At 48.2% G+C, this 25,314-nt stretch overlaps 1 protein-coding gene across 1 annotated transcript; it reads right to left on the reverse strand.

The window, feature by feature from the left end:
- Positions 1-453: 453 nt before the first annotated feature.
- Positions 454-24,329, reverse strand: Hdac6 (histone deacetylase 6). The gene is given in 35 exon segments (XM_048335673.1): positions 454-585; positions 812-940; positions 1,038-1,184; positions 1,309-1,488; positions 2,035-2,196; positions 2,476-3,122; positions 3,165-3,944; positions 4,051-4,225; positions 6,082-6,231; positions 8,016-8,208; positions 8,310-8,378; positions 9,058-9,191; positions 9,669-9,837; positions 9,994-10,106; positions 10,108-10,123; positions 10,213-10,387; positions 11,115-11,182; positions 11,271-11,377; positions 13,599-13,688; positions 13,766-13,825; positions 13,928-13,993; positions 14,066-14,192; positions 17,375-17,443; positions 17,534-17,641; positions 18,945-18,969; positions 18,972-18,996; positions 18,998-19,042; positions 19,183-19,279; positions 20,913-20,953; positions 21,047-21,075; positions 21,078-21,130; positions 23,201-23,231; positions 23,234-23,288; positions 23,414-23,542; positions 23,633-24,329. Coding segments are annotated over 35 exon segments (4,626 nt in total). The 5' UTR covers positions 23,726-24,329; the 3' UTR covers positions 454-516.
- Between the last annotated feature and the right edge of the window lie 985 nt (positions 24,330-25,314).

Consider the following 25,314-nt stretch of genomic DNA (forward strand, 5'->3'; position numbering starts at 1 on the left):
TACCACCAGGCCATAGTATCAGTCCCTACTCCATTTTTTTGTTGTTTTCTGTGCAATGGACGGACAGGGGTTGAATTGAGGAAGATCTAGCCCTAGTCCACCATCTTCAGTCCAGCTGACTGGAGATGTGAGGGTTTTCAACACACTCAAAAGGCTTTCTCCCATTTTTGTATCTACTTTATTCAATGTGCAACCCTGTGGTTATTGCCAGTTCCTCTCCTCCAAAGTTACCCCTGGCTTGGGGCTATTGAGTTTCACCTCTTCTTCTGGAGTGAAGTAGTGGTGTTCCTTGAACAGGTAGTGAGTAAGAGCAGATTCACAAATGAGCATTACAGTAGTCTGGAAAGTATTTACACTTAAATAAGCACCCATGGGAAACATGTAAAGGGCATTCAGGGTGAGACAGAATGAGGCGTCCACCTCACTCACTCAAGCTACAGGTTGCAACAAGCTAAGAACTGGGGCTAGTTTATTTGGGGTCTTGTGAAATGTGGAACAGGGTATGTATTCTGGGATTTAGTTGGGTATCGGCATGTCCTCTCCAAATTTGTTCTTGTAGGCCACAGTCTTCACATGGAGGACATCCTGAGGAGGTGGCAAGAAGAAAGCAGGTTTGAGAAGTGAGCATAGCTCTATCTTGGCCTATTCAAGCCCTCAGCCTCTCCCATCTCCTAGACTAGCCCACACCACCCTTAAACACTCACAGGGCAGCCACCAGGAGGGCTGTGTTTGCTTCCTTTACTCGATTCTCAGGATGTGGGCATGAGTAGGGGATAAGTGTGTATGGGTTAAAGGGTTTGTCCAGACTCACCTGGTGGTGGACATAGGCCTGGCAGTGGTAACACCAGGAAGAGAGGTCAACACAGCTGAGAACTAATGGGTGTTGAGAAGCTTCATAATGATTGATCATGTGGCCATTTATATAACGACTGCAGTATACCTGAGATGAGGGAATGAGGGTGGGGAAAGGGAGTTGGTACCACCCTTTAGATTTGCTGCTGGGTTGGCCTCTGCTCCATTGCCTTCCAGTTGCATACCTTATAGCAACTAAGACACACCCAGTTCTCCTGGAAAGTTCCACAGCTATCACAAGGTTGGTTTATGTCCAGTCCCGCTGCAGGTATGGGGCACACTGCCCCCAAATGGGGGCACCAAGGCATTGGTGTTACAGCATAAAATAAGTCCTAGGATGGATAAGTAAGACTAAGTTGAGGACTTTGTTTCCCTACCATATAGCATATGATCCTGTTTGGAGACATGAAGAGGCAAGATGAAGAATCTATCACCCTAGCTTCTCTCTAAGCTCACCTCATCACTGTCAGCAGCAACACCAATAGCAGCAGCAGCAGCAGTAGAAGCAGCAGCAGCAGCAGCAGCAGCAGCAGCTTCCCCAGATCCATATACCAGCTCAGAGCTATTAATAGGCTCACCTCCAGCTGCTTCTCCTAGTAGGCCTTCATCTTCCGGGTCTTCATCTTCCAGGGCTCTCTGGACACAGGGAATGGAAAGATGGAACTGAGATGTCTAATTCTTTTTTCAGAGGTACTAGAGTTTAAGTCAGGGCACCAGGCTTGCTAGGCCCTGGGTTCTCTACCACCTGCAACACTTGTGGCCATTTTTACTTTTGTAATTTTCCAGCTAGGGTTTCACCTTTTGTTTTGGTGCCAGTTCTGAGACTTGAACTCAGGGCTTGGGCACTGTCCCTAAGCTCTTTTGCTCACAGACTTTCCTAAGCCTGGCTTCCAAAGTCAATTCTCAGTTCCCAGCTTCCTGAGCAGTTAGGATTATAGGCATGAGCCACCCACCCCTGGCTAGGGTCTTATAATTGTGCCATGTGTCAGCCTGGGCTGTGAACACCCCACTTAAAGCTCCCAGGTTGTTGAGGTAGGTTCTTGCTTACTTTTTGCCTAGATTGAACTTGAACCATTATCCTCCCGATCCTCTACTGCCAGAAGCTGAAATTTAGATATATACCACCACGCCCAGCAACAACAATTCTTAACTCTCCTTCCCTTGCCCAAGGTGTGGCCTTACCTGAGCTGCATTGCCTGGTTCTAAAATTCTGGGACCTCCAATCTGCTGATGGGGGGCTAGCTGGGATGTGGTTCCCTGCTGAAGTGAGATCTGCTTATCTCTGTCTGAGTCTAGAGGAGTTTGGATCAGCTTGGCTCCTCCCACAGCATCATCTGAGTTGGTCTGGTCTAGCATGACTTCCCCTGTAGCCTCTGAGGTGGCTCCTCCCATAGTCCCATTGGGGTTGACCTGGTCCACTTTGGCTCCTCCCACAGTCTCCTTGGAGATGACCCCGTCCACCTTGGCTCCTCCCACAGTCTCCTTGGAGGTGACCTTGTCCACCTTGGCTCCTCCCATAGTTTCCTCAGAGGAGGTGACCTCTTCCACATTGGCTCCTCCCATGGTCTCCTTGCAGGTGACCTTGTCCACCTTGGCTCCTCCCACGGTCTCCTCGCAGGTGACCTCGTCCACCTTGGCTCCTCCCACGGTCTCCTTGGAGGTGACCTCGTCCACCTTGGCTCCTCCCACGGTCTCCTTGGAGGTGACCTCGTCCACCTTGGCACCTCCCACGGTCTCCTTGGAGGTGACCTCGTCCACCTTGGCACCTCCCACGGTTTCCTTGGAGGTGACCTCGTCCACCTTGGCACCTCCCATGGTCTCCTTGGAGGTGACCTCGTCCACCTTGGCACCTCCCATGGTCTCCTCGAAGGTGACCTGGTCCACCTTGGCACCTCCCATGGTCTCCTCGGAGGTGACCTCGTCCACCTTGGCACCTCCCATGGTCTCCTTCCAGGTGACCTCGTCCACCTTGGCACCTCCCATGGTCTCCTCGAAGGTGACCTGGTCCACCTTGGCACCTCCCATGGTCTCCTCGGAGGTGACCTCGTCCACCTTGGCACCTCCCATGGTCTCCTTCCAGGTGACCTCGTCCACCTTGGCACCTCCCATGGTCTCCTCGAAGGTGACCTCGTCCACCTTGGCACCTCCCATGGTCTCCTCGGAGGTGACCTGGTCCACCTTGGCACCTCCCATGGTCTCCTCGGAGGTGACCTTGTCCACTTTGGCACCTCCCATGGTCTCCTTGGAGGTGACCTCGTCCACTTTGGCACCTCCCCCGGTCTCCTTGCAGGTGACCTTGTCCACCTTGGTACCTCCCACAGCCTCCTTGGAGGTGACCTCATCCACCTTGGCACCTCCCATGGCCTCCTTGGAGGTGACCTCGTCCACCTTGGCACCTCCCATGGCCTCCTTGGAGGTGACCTTGTCCACCATGTCTCCTCCCATAGTCTCCTCAGAGGTGACCTGGTCTACCAGGTCCCCTCCCACAACCTCATGGGAGATGGCCCAGTCCACCATGTTTCCTCCCACAGTCTCCTCCGAGGTGGCCCGGTCCACCGTGTCTCCTCCCACAGTCTCCTCAGAAGTAGCCTCATCCACCGTGTTTCCTCCCACAGTCTCCTCAGAGGTGGCATGGTCTACCTTGTTTCCTTCAGTCTTCTTATAGGTGACCTTGTCCACCATGGCTCCTCCTCCAACAGTCTCCTCAAAGGTGATCGGGTCCATGACTTCTTCCACATTTTCACTGGAGGTCACCTGCTCCATCTTCGTACCTCCAGCACTATTCTCGAAGGCCCCCTGGACCACCATGGCTCCTCCCACTGTGTTCTCAGAGGTGTCCCAGGTCACTTTTGTTTTCCAAGTAGATCTCTGAGCCTTGTTTGGGGTACATGTGGCCCCTCTGGCTGTCTTCACTTTGGTGTGAGCTGTAGCAGGTGTTTTTGTAGATGGTGCTGAGCTAATTTTCCTTGTGCTTGCTTTTACACCCTTTCCTTCTGACATGGTCACCCCCTTAGCCAACCTAAGATGGGTTGGATGGGATGCCTTTCTGGTAACGGGTTTGGACGTGCAGGGTGAATCCTTGTCTTCTACCTCTGGAACCATGGAGGAAAATCCTTGAGTGTTGTCCCCATCTCTGCCTCTAATGTCTTCCCCCCTCCCACCTCTTTCCATTGTCCCCACTTTCCCATGCCTACTCACGCGGGGCCCTCAAACTGCGCCAGTATCTGCGATGGGCTTGGATGGTCTCCATAATTGAGGCCAGGGCCCCTGGTTGTGGTGGCCGAAGCATAGACAACAAGGGTGGTGGATCTCCAAGGAGGGAATGGGTGCAGGCAGCCATAGACTCTGAGATGGATGTCAGGTTGTAGCCACCCTTTGGTGAGGAAAAGATATAGTGTGTGTGTGGGGGGGGCGGTCATTGGAAAATGGAGGATCCTACAGCCCTAAATCCCCTTCTTTCCCATGCAGGGCCCTCCAAATCCAAAATGGAGGCATGTAGAAGGAACAGCATCCACATTTGTAAAATGGGCACCACTTGTTATGTGAGGTGGTTGTTGGGGGAAAGGTAAACTGTGTTGTCAAGTGCCAAGTAGCAGTAACAGTACAGATAAAGACAGTAGCTGGGCACCAGTGGCTCAAGCCTGTAATCCTAGCTACTCAGAAGACTGCTATCTGAGGATCATGGTTCAAAGCCAGGCCAGGTAGGAAAATCCATGAGACTCTTATCTCCAATTAGTCCCCCAAAAAGCTGGAAGTAGTACTGTGGCTCAAGTGGTAGAGCACTAGCCTTGAGCCAAAGGAGCTCAGGAACAGCTCCCAGGTCCTGAGTTCAAGCCCCAGGACCGGTACCCCCCCCAAAAAAAATAATCATTAGTAATTAGCTAACATTAAGTGTTTGTTGTCTGCCAGACCCTATTTTAAATCTTTAGTGGACACTTAACACAGTTAATCCTCACAACCACAGGTGCTTAATCTGTATAAGAATCTACCTTCACACAATCCAGAAAACTGTCTTAATACTATCCAGGAATCCCTGGCCTCACACATAGATCTGACCAGACCTGCACAAAATGTGTAGTGTGAACCCATACAAGAGTCCTGCATCAGACCTAGTACAGAAACAACTGCTATTTCTATCTACATGATCCCCCACTAATTGAAGCTTTTCATTTATAGGAACTTGTTTCTCTTCTTTATACACATAAAGAAATAGGCTCAGAGTGCTTAAATAACTCATGTTGAAGAACTAGTCTAGTGCTAGGGTTTGAACATGCTCTATCTGGCAAATAGATGTGTGTGTGCGCGTGCATGTGTGTGTGTTGCCAGTCCTGGGGCTTGAACTCAGGGCCTAAGCACTGTCCCTGGCTTCCTTTTGCTCAAGGCCAACACTCTACTTCTTGAGCCATAGCGCCATTTCCACCTTTTTCTGTTTATGTGGTGTTGAGGAATTGAACCCAGGGTTTTGTGCATGCTAAGCAAGCACTCTACCACTAAGATACATTCCCAGCCCTCCTCTGATCTTTTTTGTTGTCGTTTTAGATCTTGGGGCTTGAACTCAGGACATGGGCATTGTTCCTGACCCCTTTTGCTAAAGGCTAGCATGCTGTCACTTTGAGCCACAGCTCTACTTCTGTTCTTTTGGTAATTAATTGGAAGTAAGAGTATGATGGGGGTTGGGAAGTGTAGCTTAGTGGTAGAGTGCTTGCCTGGCATGCATGAAGCCCTGTGTTCAATTCCTCAGCACCACATAAACACACTGGAAGTGGTGCTATGGCTCAAGTGAGAGTGCTAGCTTTGAGCAAAAAGAAGCCAGGGACAATGATCAGTTCCTGAGTCCAAGCCCTAGGACCTGCCAAAAAATAAGAGTATGATGGACTTTCCTGCCTGGGCTGGCTTCAAACCATGATCCTCAGATCTCAGCCGCCAGAGTAGCCAGGATTACAGGCCTGAGCCACCAGTGCCCACCTGGTTCCTCTGATCTTGAAAGAGGAAAATGAGGTAGGTAAACAGGCCTACTTCATAGGGTTGCTTTATCAAGTAAAGTGCTGAGAAGAGTGATTTGTGCATAGTGAGGGCCCAAGTAAAGCTGTTGTTGTCCTTGTCAAGGCACACTATATGCGGTGATCCCAGATGGATCCATACTCAAAGGGGATTTAAGGAACCTTCCCCAAGTGACTCAGCTAACTTCCAAACTGCCCTCCCACCATGTGAAGGGGGACAGAAAGTTACCTCTAGGATAAGGATATTGTGGCCATTGGCCAGGCCCATCAGCATGTGAGTGAGATGGGCATAACATTCTGGTGACACCTGGCAGCCACCCAGTGGGTCACCTTGTGCAGCATCAAAACCAGCGGATACCAGCACCAGTTCTGGGTTAAACTGAGGCAAAGAAAGAAGAAAAACATGAGTGTCAGGAAAATGGCTTAAGTAGTAAGTGGTGGGAGTGATAAATGAAGGCATGGAGGGCAAGTCAGAGACATGGAAACTCAGGATCTAGAGCCTGGGAGTTGCCAGACCAGAGACCTGAAAGTAAAGGGCGGAAGACAGGGTGAATTGGGAAACAGAGGTTTGGACAGACTGCCGGAGACAAAGACATGTCAGGCAGACCTAAGGGATGTCAAGACAATACAAATGGACATGATAGGGACATAAGCATCAGGAGATATATATGAGGCACAGACACAAGAGATATGGAGACTCAGCTTATGAAGATGGTGACATGAGAATTAGAGGGACATATTCTCTCTCACATGGGACACACATGAGCATGAAAGTGCCACATACAGATGGTCACAGACAGTTCCACACGGAACTGCACATCCACATTAGTCATGCATCACACAATGGCTTTCTCAGAGAGAGCAATAATCCATAGCTAGGCCCTGCACAGTCACTATCATATGCATGCCAGTACCACAATAACAATGCCTACAGGAGGTAGGTATCTTCACACACACATTACATAAAAGGTCATCCTGGCCATTTGTGTATAGTCAAGACACTAAAAAGGCACATTGCTAGCCAGTCTCAGGGAGCTCACATCTATAAATCCTAGCTACTCAGGAGGCTGAGATTTGAAGGATCACAGTTTGAAGCCAGTCCAGGCAGAGAAGTTCAGAGTCCATTTCCACTTAAGGCATGGCTCTAGCTGAGCAATCAAAAAGCCTTGAGGGGCTGGGACTGTGGCTTAGTGGTAGAGTGCTTGCCTAGCATGCATGAAGCCCTGGGTTCGATTCCTCAGCCCCACATAAACAGAAAAACTTGGAAGTTGTGTTATGGCTCAAGTAGCAGAGCACTAGCCTTCAGCAAAAGAAGCCAATGACAGTGCTCAGGTCCTGAGTTAAAACCCTAAGACTAGCAAAAAAGGTTCTGAAGTGGTGCTGTGGTAGAGGGTTAGCCTTGACCTGAAGAACTCAGGGACAGTTCAAGCCCCACAACCAACAAAACAGATAAATAAAATCTAGTATCATAGTTTCTCAAAAAAAAAAAAAAAAAAAGGCTCTGAGTTCAAACCCTAGTAACTAGGGGGAAAAAATTAAAAACTAAAAATCAAATCAAGGTATGGGCCTACATCCAGGCTTACACATGCACTCACTGAGTCAGTCTATGTACATATATACCATCAGCCAGCTACCCCCTCCCCAGCTCACGCCCCCCCCCCCAGCTCCAGCATCACACGTACTATACAGGGAATAGGGGATGACAAACAGCAGCCTATGTGGTATCACATGCATGTACCCAACCCCCTACCTCCCTTGTACATGTAGTTCCACAGAGATAGCAACCCACAGCCATTCTAATACCCAGAAAGGCAGTCATGCAGGACACAGATCCAACCAGGTCCCAAAGGGCCATTACTACGCATCTAGAAGGCTCTCCTACCCAGAGAACCATAGAGGCCCATCACATAGAGTAGCAAGAGAGCTGCTTCTACACAAAATGTCACATAGAGACACAAGGACACAAGGACACGCTGCCACATACACAGTCAGGCAGACATACAAGATCAAGATCATCACAGCCACCCCTGCATCAACAGTCATCACAATCGCCACCTACAGTCTGTCTCATTGGATCAGTCACCTGGCAATCAGTCACATGCTGCAGAGGCAGGCATACGCTGCTACCTGTATAGGTGTGTCCCGTAATAACCTAAGCCTTACCTCGTATGCAATTGGAAGCACAAGTCGATGCCATGCCGCCAGGTAGTCAGCATCACCTATACGGGGCCCATTCCAGGCTATATTGACAGTGAAGCCCATGCCCTCAGCCTGACCTACGTGGCTGCTGGACCCCTCATCCCCCACGGGGAAGAATGTGCCACGATCATAGCGGTGCAGGGACATATAAAGCACACTGTGGGCAACAGGATGGGAAAAGAAAGGGGCCAGAGCTGGTTAGGAACATGGTCAGCCCCTTCCCTGACCATGCCCTTGTCCCTAGCTCCTGTTCCTTACCTGGGGTCATTCTCAAAAATGTGCTGAGTTCCATTCCCATGATGGATGTCCCAATCTACAATCAGAATCCTGGAGAGGGAATGGCATCTTAGTATAGGGCTAGTTGCATGGGGTTTGCAGGGGTATTTGTTGCTGGGTAGAAGGACCTTGGGTCTCTTGGGAAAGAGTTGGCTGTTAGTATGAGGAACTGTGGCCCCTGGGCTCTTCTGGGACTAGGGAAATGAGCCCTAGGCCTGGATGGATAAATCTCACATGCTAGGGGTCAGGAATGCTAAGGCAGGGCCCCAGTACTGGGGCTTGAACGCAAGGCCTTGTGCTCTGGCTTGGCTTTTGCACTGAAGGCTTGACAGTCTACATTGGAGCCACATCTGCACTTTTGTCTTTTTTTCTGGTTCATTGGAGTTATGAGTCTCATGGATTTGTCTGCCTGGGCTGGTGTCAAACCTCAATCCTCAGATCTCAGCCTCCTCAGTAGCTAAGATTATAGGCATTAGTTGCTGGTGCCCGAGCAGGAACCTGGTGGTACAGTCTAGGGGTCTTGCATGGGAGGTGCTGAGAGGACTGTTCTTGGTATTTGGGGAGATGCTTTAGCGATCCTTGCTTGGTTCTGGGAAAGTTCTGGGGGTGGTACTATGGGCCTGCTAAGGAAGTAATGGGCCAGGAGTGGGGAAGTCCAGGTTGTTGCAAGGAGCAGGTTTCTTTTTTTTTTGGGGGGGGGGGGGTCGGTAGGTCTCCAGGGAGCTCTTACCTTAAGGCATTCCCCCTAATGGCTTGGGCATGGCGAGCAGCCACAGCCACAGAATTAAAAAAACAGAAGCCACAGGCAGCATCGTGCTCCGCATGGTGTCCAGGGGGGCGCACCAGAGCAATGCCGTTCAAAACCTTAGGGTGGGAAAGGAGGAGTAAGCCTGGATCCTTGGCCCTCACACTTGTGGTTCCCTCTTTCTTCTCTGTCCCTTCCACCAGCCCATCAGCTGCTAGGTGGGGTTAACCCCCACTCCTAGTGAGCAGAGAGCTCCCATCACCTTTTCCATCCTGTCCTGCTCAACCCTTTCAAGGAGAGTGTATAAGGGGCGGATGGCCCTCTCTATCTCTTTCTTTTTTGCCAGTCCTGGGGCTTGAACTCAGGACCTGCACAATGTCCCTGAGCTTCTTTTGCTCTAGGCTAGCACTTTACCACTTGAGCCACAGTGCCACTTCTAGCTTTTTCTGTGTATGCGGTACTGAGGAATCGAGCCCAGGGCTTCAAGCATGCTAGGCAAGCACTCTACCACAAGGCTACATTCCCAGCCTGACCCTCACTTTCTATTCCCCGAGGATCTCCTGTCTCTAGCCCATTGCCATCTCACAAGGACCCACCTCTCCTGACAGTACAGCTTCCACCAGGCGGCAGACAGCCCCCGTAGCTAGCTGAGCACAGGTGAATGTGCTGGGGCAGATGTAGATGGAGTCAAAGTTGGCCCCCTCGCGGTGCAGCTCCCGGCTTTTCATCGTCTCTGTGGCCCGGAGACGCTCCACGTACTCGGCACTGGAGGCATTTACAGGGACAGTTGGGTGGATCTGTCCATTTCCCACCCCACAATGACACAAGAATAGCTCAGCAGCAGTTTCACCCACAATGGAGGAAGAAGCTTCAGGCTCGACTCCCCAGAGTACCACCACAGTCTTGCAAGTACAGACTAACCTGTGGCAAGTAAGGAGTTCGGCATCAGTGGCAGCCCGCACTGGCAGGTGGAGGCAGCGTGCTGCCAGGCCTAATTCCTCCAGGTGGCACATGATCCGCAAAATGCGCTGGGGGTGTCTCAGGATGGTGGCTAACAGTGGAGATCAAACCAAAGAGAGGGGTTTAGGGCTTATGAGGAACGCCCCACACCAACTTAATCCCAGCCTTCTAAATACATACTTGTCCCACAGGTTGCAGTGACTCATCATTCTTTGGTCATAGACCAATCCTGTACGATGCTGCACTGTGGGCCATGTCAGGACTGGCAGTGAAGTGGCCCCCAAGAGTCCTTCCCCTTCCTCTTGTCTCTCATTCCCGTTGTCTCTGGCCTCATTGTCCTCCTCTGTACTATCACCTGCAAGGAGAAGTCACCTTCACCCTACTTCCTCAATTTGAATCTCCATCATATTCTATGACAAATAGGACTCAAACACACAAAACGGGGAGCACTAATCCTGAAATCTGGTAAGAGGGAGGCTATGACCCTCCTTAATCAAGATGGCCTAGGCACCAGTGACTCACACCTAGAATCCTAGAGACACAAGAGGCTGAGAACTGAGGATCATGGTTCAAAGCCAGCCCATGTAGAAAAGTCTGTGAGACTTTAAGCTCCAGTTAGCCACCAAAAAGCCAAAAGTACAGCTCTGGCTCAAGTGGTAGAGCACTAGGGTTGAGTGAAAAAGGTAAGGGGCCAGGCACTGGTGGCTCATGCCTGTAATTCCAGCTACTAAGGAGACTGAGATAGGAGGTGGTACAAAGCCAGCCACAGGTAGACAAGTGTATAAGATACTTATCTCCAATGAACTACTAAAAAACTGGAGGTAGGGCTGTGGCTCAAGTGGGAGAGTACCAGTCTAGAGCAAAAAAAGCTAAAGGACAACTCCTAGGACCTGAGGGTAAGCCCTACTACTGGCACAAACAACTGGCACACACACACAAGCAAAAGCTAAAGGAAAAACACCGGGGTCCTGGGTTCAAACCCCAGCACTGGCACACAAAAAAGGAGGTCTAGAAGAGTTCTGTCCCTCCCTGCAGGGTACATTACATGCACAATCTTATCAGGCCCATTCCCCACCTCCTACCTGTGTTCACAAGTACTTCCCAGAATGGTTCCAGTGCTTCCAGAGTGCAGGAGACCGAAGCCTGAGCACTGGAAGTAGCAGAGCAAGAAATGTGATGAAGTGGCCCCCAGGTGGGCAACAAAGGTCTCCCTTTTCCCCTCCTCCACTCAGGCTTACCTTCGACATGGTGCACCAGGGAACTCTAGCATAGGGCAAGGGTCTCCCAGAAGCGTATGGAGTGATGCACTGACACCCCTAGCCAGAGACTGAAGGTTGTAACCACCCTGAAATGGTGTGGGGATCAGACATGACCAAGCTGCCACATAACCAGGGAATACTGATACTAAGTACCATATTAGGTAAACACTATATATGCACACTATGTATTAAGCAAGAAGGAACTTAGAGAAGACTTGATTTACGTCCTTAGACAATGACATCATCATTTTGCCACTTGGATGTAAGGAGAACAGAACCATGAAGAGACTGTGCAAGGTTGTCCACCTAGTAAGTGGAAATGCTGAGCCAGGAACTGTATATTTCAAATTTTGTTGTCTTTTTTCTTTTTTTGGTCAGCCCTGGGGCTTGAACTCAGGGCCTAGGTGCTGACCTTGAGCTCTTTTGCTCAAGGTGAACGTTCTACCACTTTGAACCACAGTACCACTTCTGGTTTTCTACTGGCTAGTTGGAGGTAAGAAAATCACAAACTTACCTGCTCAAGCTGACTTTGAACCATAATCCTCAGATCTCAGCATCTTGAGTAGCTACGATTACAGGCTTAAGCCAACAGTACTAGGCTAAAATTGTTTTTTTTCTCCCCTGTTTTTTTTTTGCCAGTCCTGGGGCTTGGACTCAGGGCCTGAGCACTGTCCCTGGCTTCTTTTTGCTCAATGCTAGCACTCTATCACTTGAGCCAAAGTGCCACATCCACCTTTTTCTGTTTATATGGTACTGAGGAATTGAACCCAGGGCTTCATGCATGCTGGGCAAGGACTCTTATCACTAAGCCACATTCCAGGCCCTTCCCTGTTTCATGATTTATGATTTTTTGGGGTATGATGGTCCTGGAGCTTGAAATCAGGGCTTAGGCACTATCTCTGAGCTCTTTTCTCGCACTGTACCACTTTGAGCCACAGCGCCAGTTCTGTTTTCTTTGGTGCTTAATTGGAGATAAGTGTCTCACTGACTTTCCTGACCAGGCTGGCTTCAAACAAGGATCCTCAGAGAGCCTGGGAATATGGCCTGGTGGTAACGTGCTCACCTGGTATACGTGAAGCCCTGGGTTCGATTCCTCAGCACCACATTTATAGAAAACACTGGAAATAGTGCTGTGGCTCAAGTGGTACAGTGCTAGCCTTGAGCAAAAAGAATCCAGGGACAGTGCTCAGGCCCTGAGTTCAAGCCCCAGGACTGGTAATAAAACAAACAAATAATAATAAAAAAAACACACAAGGATCCACAGATCTCAACCTTCTGAGAAGCTAGACCTTCAGATGTAAGCCACTAACATCCAGCTGTTCTGTGACTTTTTTAGTTGCCTGTGGGGCTTGAACTCACGGCCTAGGTGCTGTCCATGAACGTCTTTGTGCTCAAGGCAAGTGCTCTACCCCTAGAGCCACAGTGCTACTTCTGGTTTTCCAGTGGTTAATTGGAGATAATTGTCTCATGGGGACTTTTCTGCCCGGGCTGGCTTTGAACTGCGATCCTCAGATCTCAGCCCCCTGATTAGCTAGGATCACAGGCATGAGCCCCAGACACAGGCTGATATTTTTAAAAAAATTGCAGTGCCGAGTATGGAGCCAAGAGCCTCAAGTATGTTAGGGAAGTGGTCCACCACTGAAGCCACACCCAGTCCAAAAGCTCTGTTCATTTCTTGTGCTGTTGCTGAAGCTTCAACTAAGAGCCAGGGTACTCTCTCAGTATTTTAGCTTAAGGCCAGTGCTCTACAACTTCAGTTGTACCTCCATTCCCAGAAAAGCTTTGTTCTGGGGCTGGGGGTATGGCCTAGTGGCAAGAGCGCTTGCCTCGTATACATGAGGCCCTGGGTTGGATTCCTCAGCACCACATATACAGAAAATGGCCAGAAGTGGCGCTGTGGCTCAACTGGCAGAGTGCTAGCCTTGAGCAAAAAAGAAGCCATGGACAGTGCTCAGGCCCTGAGTTCACGGCCTAGGACTGGCCAAAAAAAAAAGAAAAGCTCTGTTCTTAAAATGTTTAGGGTGCACAGGAAGAGATGAAGTTGGGCTGGGGATATGGCCTAGTGGCAAGAGTGCTCGCCTCGTATACATGAAGCTCTGGGTTCGATTCCCCAGCACCACATATACAGAAAATGGCCAGAAGTGGCGCTGTGGCTCAAGTGGCGGAGTGCTAGCCTTGAGCAAAAGGAAGCCAGGGACAGTGCTCAGCACCACCTGAGTCCAAGGCCCAGGACTGGCAAAAAAAACAACAACAAAAAAAACAAAAACAAACCAACAAACTAGGAAGAGAAGAAGTTGAGTCACTTACCTCCAGAGACAGAATCAGTTTGCCTCCTGCCATACCCATGAGCAGATGGGTTAACTGGGCAAAGCCTGCAGGGGTGGCAGCCATCTCTCCCTGAAAGCACACGGAGGGGGTAAGCCTGGTTCAATAACCACCCCCCCCCACTTACCGTCCCAAGGATCCTGCCTTACCTTGGGGTCCCCTTGGAGGGCATCATATCCAGCAGCTACCAGGACCAGTTGCGGCTGAAACTAAGGGGAGATGTATAGAAACAGTACGTGAGACTCTCTGCCTTCAGGGGCCACCTCCCTCAGTGTTTCCCCTTATCCCAACCTTCCCCAAATCGCCAGGACCTCAGAAGCAACAGGTAACAGGACATGGAGAAAAGCAGCAATGTAGTCCGCATCCCGCATCCCCACCTGCAGACATAGGGGATAGTCAGCTTGCTGTTGGATAAGATTGGGCCTCACTTTGATTGATCAGACACTGACCTGATTCCATGGTATATTGATGTTGTAGCCTTGGCCTTGACCATAACCTATAGCAGACCAGTTAGAGGCCTGGAGGTGGGGCCAGAACCGACCCTGCTCATAGCGGTGGATGGAGAAGTACAAAACACTGGGGATAGATAAAAGACAGAATGAAGGATTGCACTCTATTATGTGCAAGGCTCTGGGTTAAAAGCCCAGGATAGGAAAAAAAAGGTAAGCTGGGAGCCAGTGGCTCATGTCTGTAATCATAACTATTAAGGAATGTGGTACCTTCCTCTAAGGCCAAAGTAGGAACAGTAGGATTAACCCTACAACACAAGGCCCATGGGGGCCATGGGGTCATGGGGAAGACAGCGAAAGCTGAACTTAGAATCCCAGCATAGGGAAGCTTAGAAATCCTCCTGATGGAAATGGGGGGACCTAGAGGCCAAGTGTGAGAAGAGGCTGGGCCTGATTCTGTGGATCAAATGGAGGTGCTGTATAGGATTGCCATGAGGCCAGGCTCTTCTCCTCAGGACCTTATAGGCCACCCCTACTACTTCTATTTTGTAGGGGAGAAAAGTCAATTGTCACAGCATTGAGAGGGACTGACATGAAAAACAGATACTATAAAGACATGGTGTACAAAGATTTCAACTGAAAAATGATGTACAGGTTCAGACAGAGAGGATGAGATGAACAGGTTCTCATTGAAGGCATGACATAGGGTTGCAGGGATGGGACTTCATTCTGAGTAGGGAAACAAAATGAATAATCCAGCATCTATCTGTCCACCCTGTCTTCATATATCTTCTTAATTCACCCAACCTGATTCAGAAACTATCAAAGGCTTCATTTCTCCTCTTTTGTGGGTGATTCTAGAAATGGTCTAAAGCAGTACCTCAAGACTGTGTGTGTGTGTGTGTGTGTGTGTGTGTGTGTACTGTGTGTGTGTGTGTGTGTGTATACACTAAGGATTGAAATCAAAGCCCAGATGCTATACTTAAGTTTTTATTTTTCAGTGCCATTCCTGGTGCTTAATCTTAAGAGACTGGGTGCTGTCCCTGGGCTTTTTTTAAGTCATTTTTTTCTCTCTTGTTCCTAGTGTTATATTTTCAGCTTTTGCCAGTTAGAGATAAGAGTTTCAACAAACTATCCTCCCCAGGCTGGCTTTCAACTGTTATCCTCAGATCTCAGCCTCCTAGGTAGCTAGGATTCTCAGGCTCCTCAAGGATTACAAATGAGCCACTAGCACCCCAGCTTCTCCCCCCCTGCCTTTTTTTTTGAATAAGCAAGAAATAGTGGTAAGAAATGAATTGAGGCAAACTAGGGGGTATTATATAGAGTTGTAAAATTTAATGCAATGGACATAAAAGAATCACTTACATGAAGAAAAGTTATCTCAGAATTGGAGAATTAAAACCAATTCAAAAAGTTCTAGGGGCTGGGAATGTGGCCTAGTGGTAAAGTGCTCGCCTCATATACATGAAGCCCTGGGTTCAATTCTCCAGCACCACATATACAGAAAATGGCCGGAAGTGGCGCTGTGGCTCAAGAGGTAGAGTGCTAGCCTTGAGCAAAAAGAAGCCCGGGACATTGCTCAGGCCCTGAGTCCACGCCCCAGGACTGGCAATAAAAACAAAACAAACAAACAAAAAGTTCTAGTCATAGCCATAGGTGGCTCACACCTGTAATCCTAGCTACTCAGGAGGCTTGAGATCTGAAGATCAAGGTTCAAAGCCAGTTTGGGCAAGAAATTCTTTTGAGACGCTCATCTCCAATTAACCACCAAAAATCTGGATGTGAAGCTCTAGCTCAAGTGGTAGAGCACTAGCCTTGAGTGAAAAAGTTCAGTGAAAAGTTCAGGTCCCAAGTTCAAGCCCCATGTCTGACAAAAAATAGCTAAGGCATAAAAGGGCTAGAACATGGCTCCAGTGGTAGAACACCTGCTTATCAAGTGTAAGGCTCTGATTCAAATCTTACTACAGAGAGAGAGAGAGAGAGAGACAGACAGAAACAGAGACAGAGAGCGCTACCTTGCAGAGACACAGAAGAAACTGAAAAAGACACAGAGACACAGATAAACTCAGCAAAAAACAAAGAAATGAAAAAGATATCTGCTAGCAACAACATATAAAAAATAATAAAAGCGATGTCTAAAGAACAAATAATCTAGACTGGGCAAAGAGCCATGGGAGCTCAAGATCTCTGAATAATAAAAGTAGGCTCTATATAGTCAGTTGGATAGAAAACTAGACAAAACAACTATTTACTATTACTATTTAGTATGTCCCTTACAGACAGGTGGGCACTGGTGGCGCATGCCTGTAATCCTAGCTACTCAGGACACTGAGATCTGAGGGCTGCAGTTTGAAGACAGCCCAGGCAGAAAAGTTGTGAGACTCTTATCTCCAACTAAGCACCCCAAAGCTGGAAATTGTGGCCAAGTGACAGCACTAGCCTTGAGTAAAAAATCTCAGGGATAACATCCAGGCTCTAAGATTCAAGCCCCAGGACTGGCACAAAGAAATAAAAATTATACACTTATATGACTATTCACAGAAAGGCCTATGGTAACAAAAAGAGATGTTAAATGTACTGGAGTTAAATGACCTAAGGTATGGCTATGCAGTGGAATACTCGATAGCCTATATAAAGAATGAGGCAATTATGCTAAATCTATGCTCTATCCACAAGGTATATACCCACCCTATACAATTTTTGTTTGGATGTCTCAGTACTAAGGCTTGAACTCACAGCTTCACATTCTCACTTGGCGTTTTCAAGCTCAAGGCTGGCCATTCTACTACTTGAGCCACAGCTACACTTCTGACTTTTTTTTGGAAATAAGAAGCATGAAACAGTCTCACTGGGTTAGTGCTTCAAACTGAGATCCCCAGATTTCAGCTGAATAGCTAGGTTAATAGCCATGAGCCCAGTGGCACCTGCTCACCCTCTAAAAATTTCTGAACAAATATTTTACAGTACTCTCATAATCAGAAAATAATTAAATAATCCTGTGAGGTCGACTCCAGCTCAAGAGTAAATTGGTGAAGAAGATCTCCAAGTATTTGAGGTTGAAATCCCATCTCTCCCACTTCTCTATATTACCTCTTATTCTGAAAGGCTCTCTCTCCTCATCTAGAAAATGAGAATCCAATAGTCCCTGCCTCAGCATGAAATTAGGAAGCAGCAGACACACAGGGGGGCAGCACATGTCCTGATACCAGATAGGCCCAAAGAATTTGAATATATTGCCTTCCCTCCCAGCCTCTTTGGCTGGGTCTAGAAGGGTGGGAGCTGGGGATGATTGAACCAGGGTTTGTTTACCTGGGATCCTGGTCAAACATGAACTGTGTTCCTTGGCCATGATGAACGTCCCAGTCCACGATAAGGACCCTGTGGACAGGAAAGGGAGGGGGACTCTGTACCAGGGGATCTGGGGGTACCTGACCCTATGCTACCCCCATCATATAAACTGTTAGCCACTGACCTCTTAATGTGGTGCTCTTTTGAGCATAACGAGCAGCTAAAGCAACATGGTTGAACATGCAATACCCACCCATCAGATCATGCTGGGCATGGTGTCCTGGAGGCCTGCAGAGGACAGGAAGACCAAGGTTTGAAAGTTTTCCTTTACAAAGATAGGCTCTCCCTTGCTCCCAATCCTAGACCAACAGTGCTTCCAGTGTTGGACACCATAAATATTCCAGCAAGTGAGTAACTGGGGCCCTCAAATCCTCACAACCCCTAATATACTCTTCTCTCTCCAAAGAAGACTTGAAAATAGTCACTAAAGTTATCCATGCACTTGCTGGGCATGGTGGTGACTCCTCTAATCCCAGAACTCAGGACATTGAGATAGAAGGATGGAGAGTTCCAGGTTAGCCTGTGCTACAAACTGAAAATTTATTAAGAAAGAAAGAAAGAAAGAAAGAAAGAAAGAAAGAAAGAAAGAAAGAAAGAAGAAAGAAAGAAAGAAAGAAAGAAAGAAAGAAAGAAAGAAGAAAGAGAGAGAGAGAGGAGAGGAGGGAGGGAGGGAGGGGAGGGAGGGAGGGAGGGAGGGAGGGAGGGAAGGAGGGAGGGAAGAAGGAAGGAGAACAAAGAAAGAGAATGAAAGATAGAAAGAAAGAAAAAAAAAGGTAATCCATGCACACATTCTCATATCCAATCATTTGCTTCAGTTATGTAGCCCACAGCCTATATAACATTAAAGGTAAAATAACATGTTTATAAAAGTTCCACCATAGCAAATGATTGGGGGGAGAATCAGAAAGCCCATCAGTTGGTGAGTGGTTAACATAAACAGTGCACTTGTACAATGACATCTACTGAGGCCTAACTTAAATACTGTTAGAACAAGGTTTCCAAGACATGGAAGTGAAAAAAAATCCATGTTCTAGAAGGGAGTGTTTCTCGTGCTTACTATCGCTGGTGATTTTAAAAGGTCAGAAGGGATTCAGGGGTGGCTTAGTGATATATTTCTTGCCTAGGATGTACAAGATCCGGGGTCCATCCCCAGCACTGCAAGAAAAAAAACAAAGTGAGGGAGGACAAATGTTCTATCTTCTGCATTTTGTCACTTCTAGAAAGCCAGTGAGGATGGGAGGGGGGGGAGTGTCTATGACTTTACAGCCAACTAAGCAGAAAATACTCCTAACTAGATTCTAAGATGTTACTCTTTGTTAAATGCACCTGGATTTTCGAGATATGTGCTCTCTCTCTCTCTCTCTCTCTCTCTCTCTCTCTCTCTCTCTCTCTCTTTCTCTGTATCTCTATTTTATTTATTATACATACTCATGCTTTTTGATTCTGAAACTACATGTAGATAGTACCCAGAAATCAATATATTTTACATTGGGGAAAGGCTTTTCTTTTTCCAATGTAAAAAGTCAAATACCTGATGATAGCCATGCCGTTCCGATCTCAGCCCCGAGGACGGCATCTACCAGTCCTAAGGATGGAGCCTGAAGCCAGGCAGGCACAAATAAACGAGTTCTGGAAAAATGGAGAGCCAAGAAGATGTAAGAGGAAGATCTATTTTATCTGTTTATATTCTTCCCCAGGTAGGATGGGCATTGGGATGGAGGGACCCCAGAATGGCGGCCACTCCCAAGCCCCACAGTTCTCATCCGTACCGGATGTAGATAGACGGAATCATAGGTGCTTGCTAGTATGCGAAGTTCTCCTTCATTCATGTACTGGGTTGTCTCCATCAGGTCAATGTATTCGGGGCTGGGGACACAGATGGGTGATGAGATTCAGGGTCCTGTACCCTCCCTAAGCTTACCACACACCAGTCCAACCAGCTTTCCCTGGCTTCAACCTGGGAGAACAGTATATAGGACACAGTTTTGTTTTTTTCCCAAGCTTACCCTCATGTCCAGTAATAGCCTTTTGCTCCCTTTTCTAGCCATCCCTAATCTTATTTTCAGTCCTTTCATCAGACTATTCCAGCTGTCTGTTTCTCCCTTTAGCCTTTCTCTATGTTGATGTCCAACCTCAGTCTACTCAGATATTTGAGTATGTTTGGTTTGTGTTTTAAATTAATATTTACTTTATTGTTATCATAAAGGTGATGGGTCAGGTAATGGTTACATTTCTTTTCATACAGTGTCTTCCCTTCCCTCACTCTCTTCAACTCCCTCCCTTTGGTTTCTACCCATGAGTTTCATCAGTGTCTAGCCATTCTCTTTACTGGACCTCACTCCTTTTTGCTCTCAAAGCTTAGTTTAGTTGGGTGTCAGTGGCTGATGCCTGTAATCCTAGCTATTCAGGAGGCTGTGATCTGAGGATCACAGTTCAAAGCCAGCTCAGACAGGAAAGTCTGTAGGACTTTTATCTCCAATTAATCAAAAAAGCTAGAAGTGCCAGGCCCCAATGGCTCATGCCTGTAATCCTAGCCACTCAGGAGGGTGAGATCTGAGGATCATGGTTCAGAGCCATCATGGGCAGAAAAGTTTCTGTGAGACTCATATCTCCAATTAACCACTCAAAAACTGGAAATGAAATTGCGGCTCAAATTGGTACAGTACTACCCTTGAGCAAAAGAGCTCAGGGACAGAGCCCAACCCCAAGTTCAAACCCCACAACTGACAAAAAGCTAAAGGGTAGCTTTGACTCAAGTAGCAGAACACTAGCCTTGAGCAAAAGAGCAGCCAAGCACTGGTGGCTCACACTTGTAATCCTAGGTACTCAATAGGCATGGTTTGAAGCCAGAAAGAAAGTCTGTGAGACTTTCATCTCCAATAAATTACTCAGAAAAAGCCAGAAGTGGCATTGTGGCTCAAGGGGTAGAGTGCTAGCCCTAAGAAAAATGGGCTGGGATGTAGCTCAGTGGCAAAGTGCTTGCCTAGCAAGTGCAAAGTCCTGGGTCAAATCCCCAGTACCCGAAAAGAAAAGACCAAAAAAAAAAAAAAAAAAAAGAATAAGAATCTCAAGAACAATGCCCAGGCCTTCAGTTCAAGTTCAGGACGAGTACTAAATAACTTACTAAATATATAGTTCAGCTTAATCACTCCCCACTATCAAGTTAACTTTTCATGAGCCACACTGCACCAAACCTCTTATTCTGAGTTCCTGTAGTGCTCTGGGGGCACCCCTCCATCACTCTGTCCAAACACTCAGCATCTGTTTATACAAGCATTATAATAAAAGCAGCAGATCATCATGGGCTAATGAGATGTCAGGTCACATTCTAAGCATGTTATATATTGAGCTCTCCTGAGGAACTTCAGTTTCCTAGCAATGGCAGACTCAGAGAGGCTCAGCTACTTGCCCAATTCCATGAAATTCCTGACCGAATCATTCAGCCTGCCTTTATTGGTCCAGACCAACCCTTTCCGGGCCCAGGTTTCTAAGCCTTTACCTGTGAACCAACATGAGCTCTTCCTTTTCTGCAACCCGGGCCTGAGGAGACATGAGAAATAAAGAGCTACAGTAAGCTGTGCCCAGGTCCTGCCAGCTCCCTGCTTTCCATCTAGTGTTGGCTATGGAACTCACCGGAAAGCATATACAACGGTCCAGCAGGCTTCCTGGATAAGTTGCTCCTTGATGGCATGGAGCCTTTCAGGATTTTCAGGGTAGCTGAGGAGATAGGACACAACATTAGAAACACAGACCTCATTTTTTTTAAAGCTGATACTGGGATTTGAACTCAGTGCCTCACATTCTTTCTTGGCTTTATTCACTCATCATAACCCTTTGATGAGGGCTGGGAATGTGGCTTAGCCATAAGAGTGCTTGCCTAGCATGCATGAAGCCCTGGGTTCCCATTCCTCAGTACCACATACACAGAAACAGCCAGAAGTAGCACAGTGGCCCAACTGATAGAGTGCTAGCCTTGAGCAGAAGAAGCTCGGGGACAGTGCCCAGGCCCCGAGTTCAAGCCCAGGACTTTAAAAGACAAACAAACGAAAAATACTTTGATGAGTTGATGACTCACACCCATCATCCTAGCTACTCATGAGGCTGAGATATGAGGATCACATTCAAAGTCAGCCCAGGCAGGAAAGGCTCCAAAACTCTTATCTCCAATTAACCACCTAAAAACTGCACGTATAGCTGTGGCTGAATGTAGTAGAGTGGTAGCTGGCTGAGCAAAAAAAAGCTCAGGGACAATGCCCAGGCCCTGAGTTCAAGTCCCATGACCAACACCAACAACGAAAACCCTAACCCTTTGATGACTGGGCACCAGTGGCTCACACTTATAATTCTAGCTACTCAGGAGGCTGAGATCTGAAGATCACAGTTCAAAGCCATTCTGGGCAAGAGGAAAGTACATGAGACTCTTATCTCCAATAAACTACAAAAAAGCTCGAAATGCAGCTATGGCTCAAGTGGTAGAGCACTAGCCTTGAGTACCGGTAGCTTAGGGGTAGCACTCAGGCCCTGAGGACTAGTGCAGGCACATACACAAATCCTTTTGATGTCTACCGTCTCATTCCCACTGGAAGCTGAAATCCTTCCCCATCTATAACCCAGAAGGCCCTAAACAATTTGCATATCACCTTTCTGACCCCATTCTCTTTGCTTTACCTGCACTGGTCTCCCTGGTCCTCAACTGAACCACCTACATTTCAGCTAGCTCCGAAGACTTCATTCTAGCATTTTGCTGCCTAGAATTCTCCCAGATATCTCCATGGGTCTCAAATGCCAGCTAGGCTGTCCCTGACTTGTATTAGAAATGGAAGCAACCTTGGACCCAACTTCCCCCCGACCCCCCCCGTTCCTGGGGCTTGAAATCTGGGTTTAGGGGCTGTCACTGAGCAGCTTTGGCTCAAGGGTAGCACTCTACTACTTGAGCCATAGTGCCACCTCCGGCCTTTTCTATGATTAATTGGAAATGAGTCTCATGGACTCTCCTTCTGGGCTGGCTTTTGAACAGAGATCCTCATATCTCAGCCTGAGTAGCTAGGATTACAGGCCTCAGCCGCCAGTGCCCAGCTTCCACCCAACTTTCTATTACTCCTCTCACACACACCTAGTCCTTCTCCACAGCACTGCTATTTCTAGCACACTATATCAGGATACCACCCAGGTCCTGAGTTCAAGCTCCATGACCAGCATGCACACAAAAAGACTCTGTTATCATTCTCAAGGCTTAAAAAAACAACAACAGTGCTGTGGTTTGAACCCAGTGTTTCACATGTGCTAGATTTGCTAGCCTGGCATAGTACCCACTTAAACTAAGCCTGTAGCTCTCTACTTGTGTTTACTATTGTACCTGACTCCTCATATGTACTCCACAAATGAGGTTTTTGCCATCAGGTTAAGGGAGGTAGCTATTAAATCAGTAAATACATGAGTATAATGATTAACAAACAAGAGCAAAGGCTAGGAAAATAGCTCAGATCAGGCAAACTGGCTGTGAATCTGGCTCTGAGAGAAGCAATGAGATATAAAAGGGATGTCATGATCTCAGCAAGAAGGTTTTTGGCAAAGTTGGAAAAGGGCACTATAGTGAAACCAAGTGGAGTGCATGGGGATGGTGGTGGCAGATGAAGTCACTAAGGTGATAAAGAGCCAGATCCATGGAATCTTAGGATGTAGAATTCAGAATTGACCTTGAGAGCAATGGTCACCCCCTTTCTGTAAGAAAGCATTATTGCTGGAGGGTTGTCTGTGTAATAATGTGTTTGGAGTATCCAGCCTCACCTGTCATCCCAGAGGCAATGAAAGTCATTAGCTGTTCATCAAACACCAAGCCAGTACCAACCATTACCTTCACTTCAGGGTTAAGATCCTGCAGAGGGGGGAAAAGATATATCCATTCAGGGGCTGAATTAAAGGAAACCTTTAACACTACTCATAGTCAAGAACAGGGTTTTGTTAGTTACAGAATGCCACATCGCGCCAGGCCCCTCTCACCAGCCCTTGCAGCCCCATGACTAGGTCTTCTTCAACTGGTTGGCTAAGCTTCTTCATCTTTCCTTTCTTCTTTATCTCCGATAGATTGGGAGTGCAGCGGGGCACAGCACCCTTCTTAACAGTTCTCTTCTGCCAATCAGGGAGAAGGATCAGAGTGCAAGACTTGGTTAGCTTGCTTTCCCACCCCATCGGGGTAATAATAAACACCTCGGGCCTCACCGTGATGGCGTTCACGTCGTGATAAGGCGATTGGGGATTCTGCCTACCCTTCCGCTGCCTGGAGGCTGTGGAATCCTGGCAGGTGGAAGTCATAGCTGGGGAGATTCGGGCCCTGACGCGACTCTGGCGGGATAGTGGTTGTGAGGGGGTTAGGGGGGCCCAGAGGGAGCCCCAGGAACCCAATCCGCAGTGCCTCTAAGTCCCGCCCCTTCAGGGCTTCTCCAGCCACTGAAGTGCTCATCCCACCTGGTCCCGCCTGTTCCACTACACCACGCCCCTTTTACAAGATTTTCTCCCCCCCCTTTGATTTCACGCCTCGCGTTTTCAAGGAATCAATTAACCTGACTCAATCCGGACATTTAAGGACCTTCTCTTTCCAGTCAATCACCGTACCTTTTGCTGGATCAAGCCTCTCTCATTTCTTACACCCCTTCCTATATCCTTTCACAAACCTGCCCTTTCCGGCCTATGGCCCACTTACAAACACCCACGCTTACACTAAGCCAGACCCATCCGCGATCAAACACTTTAACGACTCACTTAGCCCCACCCCTTATCATGCCGGATCAGTACTTTCCTCTCTTTCAAATCCTCCCCTAGCCTTCCAACAGGCCCATATACACAAGGGCCTGCCCCCTTCCTCCATAAGACCCCACCCCGCGGCTTAAATCTGTCCTCTAAAGTCTCGTCAATTCTCTCCAGCCAGTCTCCAGGCGCCTTCTGCCAGGATCCGCCCTCTTCCCCGCCAAGCAGTTAACGACAACCAATCCTTTCGCTTTACTCACAGCGCGCAATCCCCTTCGCCGTCCCTGATTCGCTGCGCCACCCTCCCGGCGACTCAGGAAGCCCTGGTGACACATATCTTCCTTTCCATTGGATCTGGTTGCGGTACAGCCCGCCCAGGTCCAGCCCACAAGAGGAAATGAGCCGACTGGCCGCGCCCCTTTCGCAGGCCACACCTCTCGCGAACTCACGCACGAGAGAAAAAACGGACAATGCTTCCGACAGTGACGCGACACACTGTGCTTGCGTCATCATCTTGAGACCGAGCTCCAACCACATTCGCCCCTCCTTCTAGTCTCCGCTACCCTCGGTTTTGACTGCCCGTACCGGCGGATATGCCTCTGTCATTTTCCGGTAGCTTCAGGAGTCCTCCGGACCGCGCTATCTTTCGATGCGGTGATCCGAGAGCACGGGAGGAAGCGAGGAAGTTAGGAAGGGATGCCTTTCCTTCCGGGAGGTTTCCCGCGCGGCGCGTAATGATGAGTTGGCATAAGCGGGCTGGTTACTTGGCTGGGAGCCAAAATGGCCGTGGTCCTGCAGATAAAGTCCGAGTTACTATTTACTCGGAGGGATACATAAGACGCACTCAGGCAGTGGTAACTATTGACCTTGTTGTGGCGTGGAAGGAATCGCAAGTATCTTGTGGCAGGCATTGTAGAAAGCCACGCCTCTATGCGGTAGTTCCCTTTATTCAGGTTGCTTTGCTGATGAGGCAACTGAGCTGTCATGTAACCATGGGCAAGTTACGGAGCAGCTCGGTGCTCAGTTTTCTCATCTGGAAATTACACTAGTTTCGATTCCCGGTAAGGGAACAAAAGAAAAAAAACCCCAGAAAATTACACTAGTGCACGGGGACAGAATGGACATGGGAGAGGAGTTTCTCATGAGTGACAGCTCTC

The sequence above is a fragment of the Perognathus longimembris genome, chromosome 28 (genome assembly GCF_023159225.1).
Source record: "Perognathus longimembris pacificus isolate PPM17 chromosome 28, ASM2315922v1, whole genome shotgun sequence".
Taxonomy (NCBI): Eukaryota; Metazoa; Chordata; class Mammalia; order Rodentia; family Heteromyidae; genus Perognathus; species Perognathus longimembris.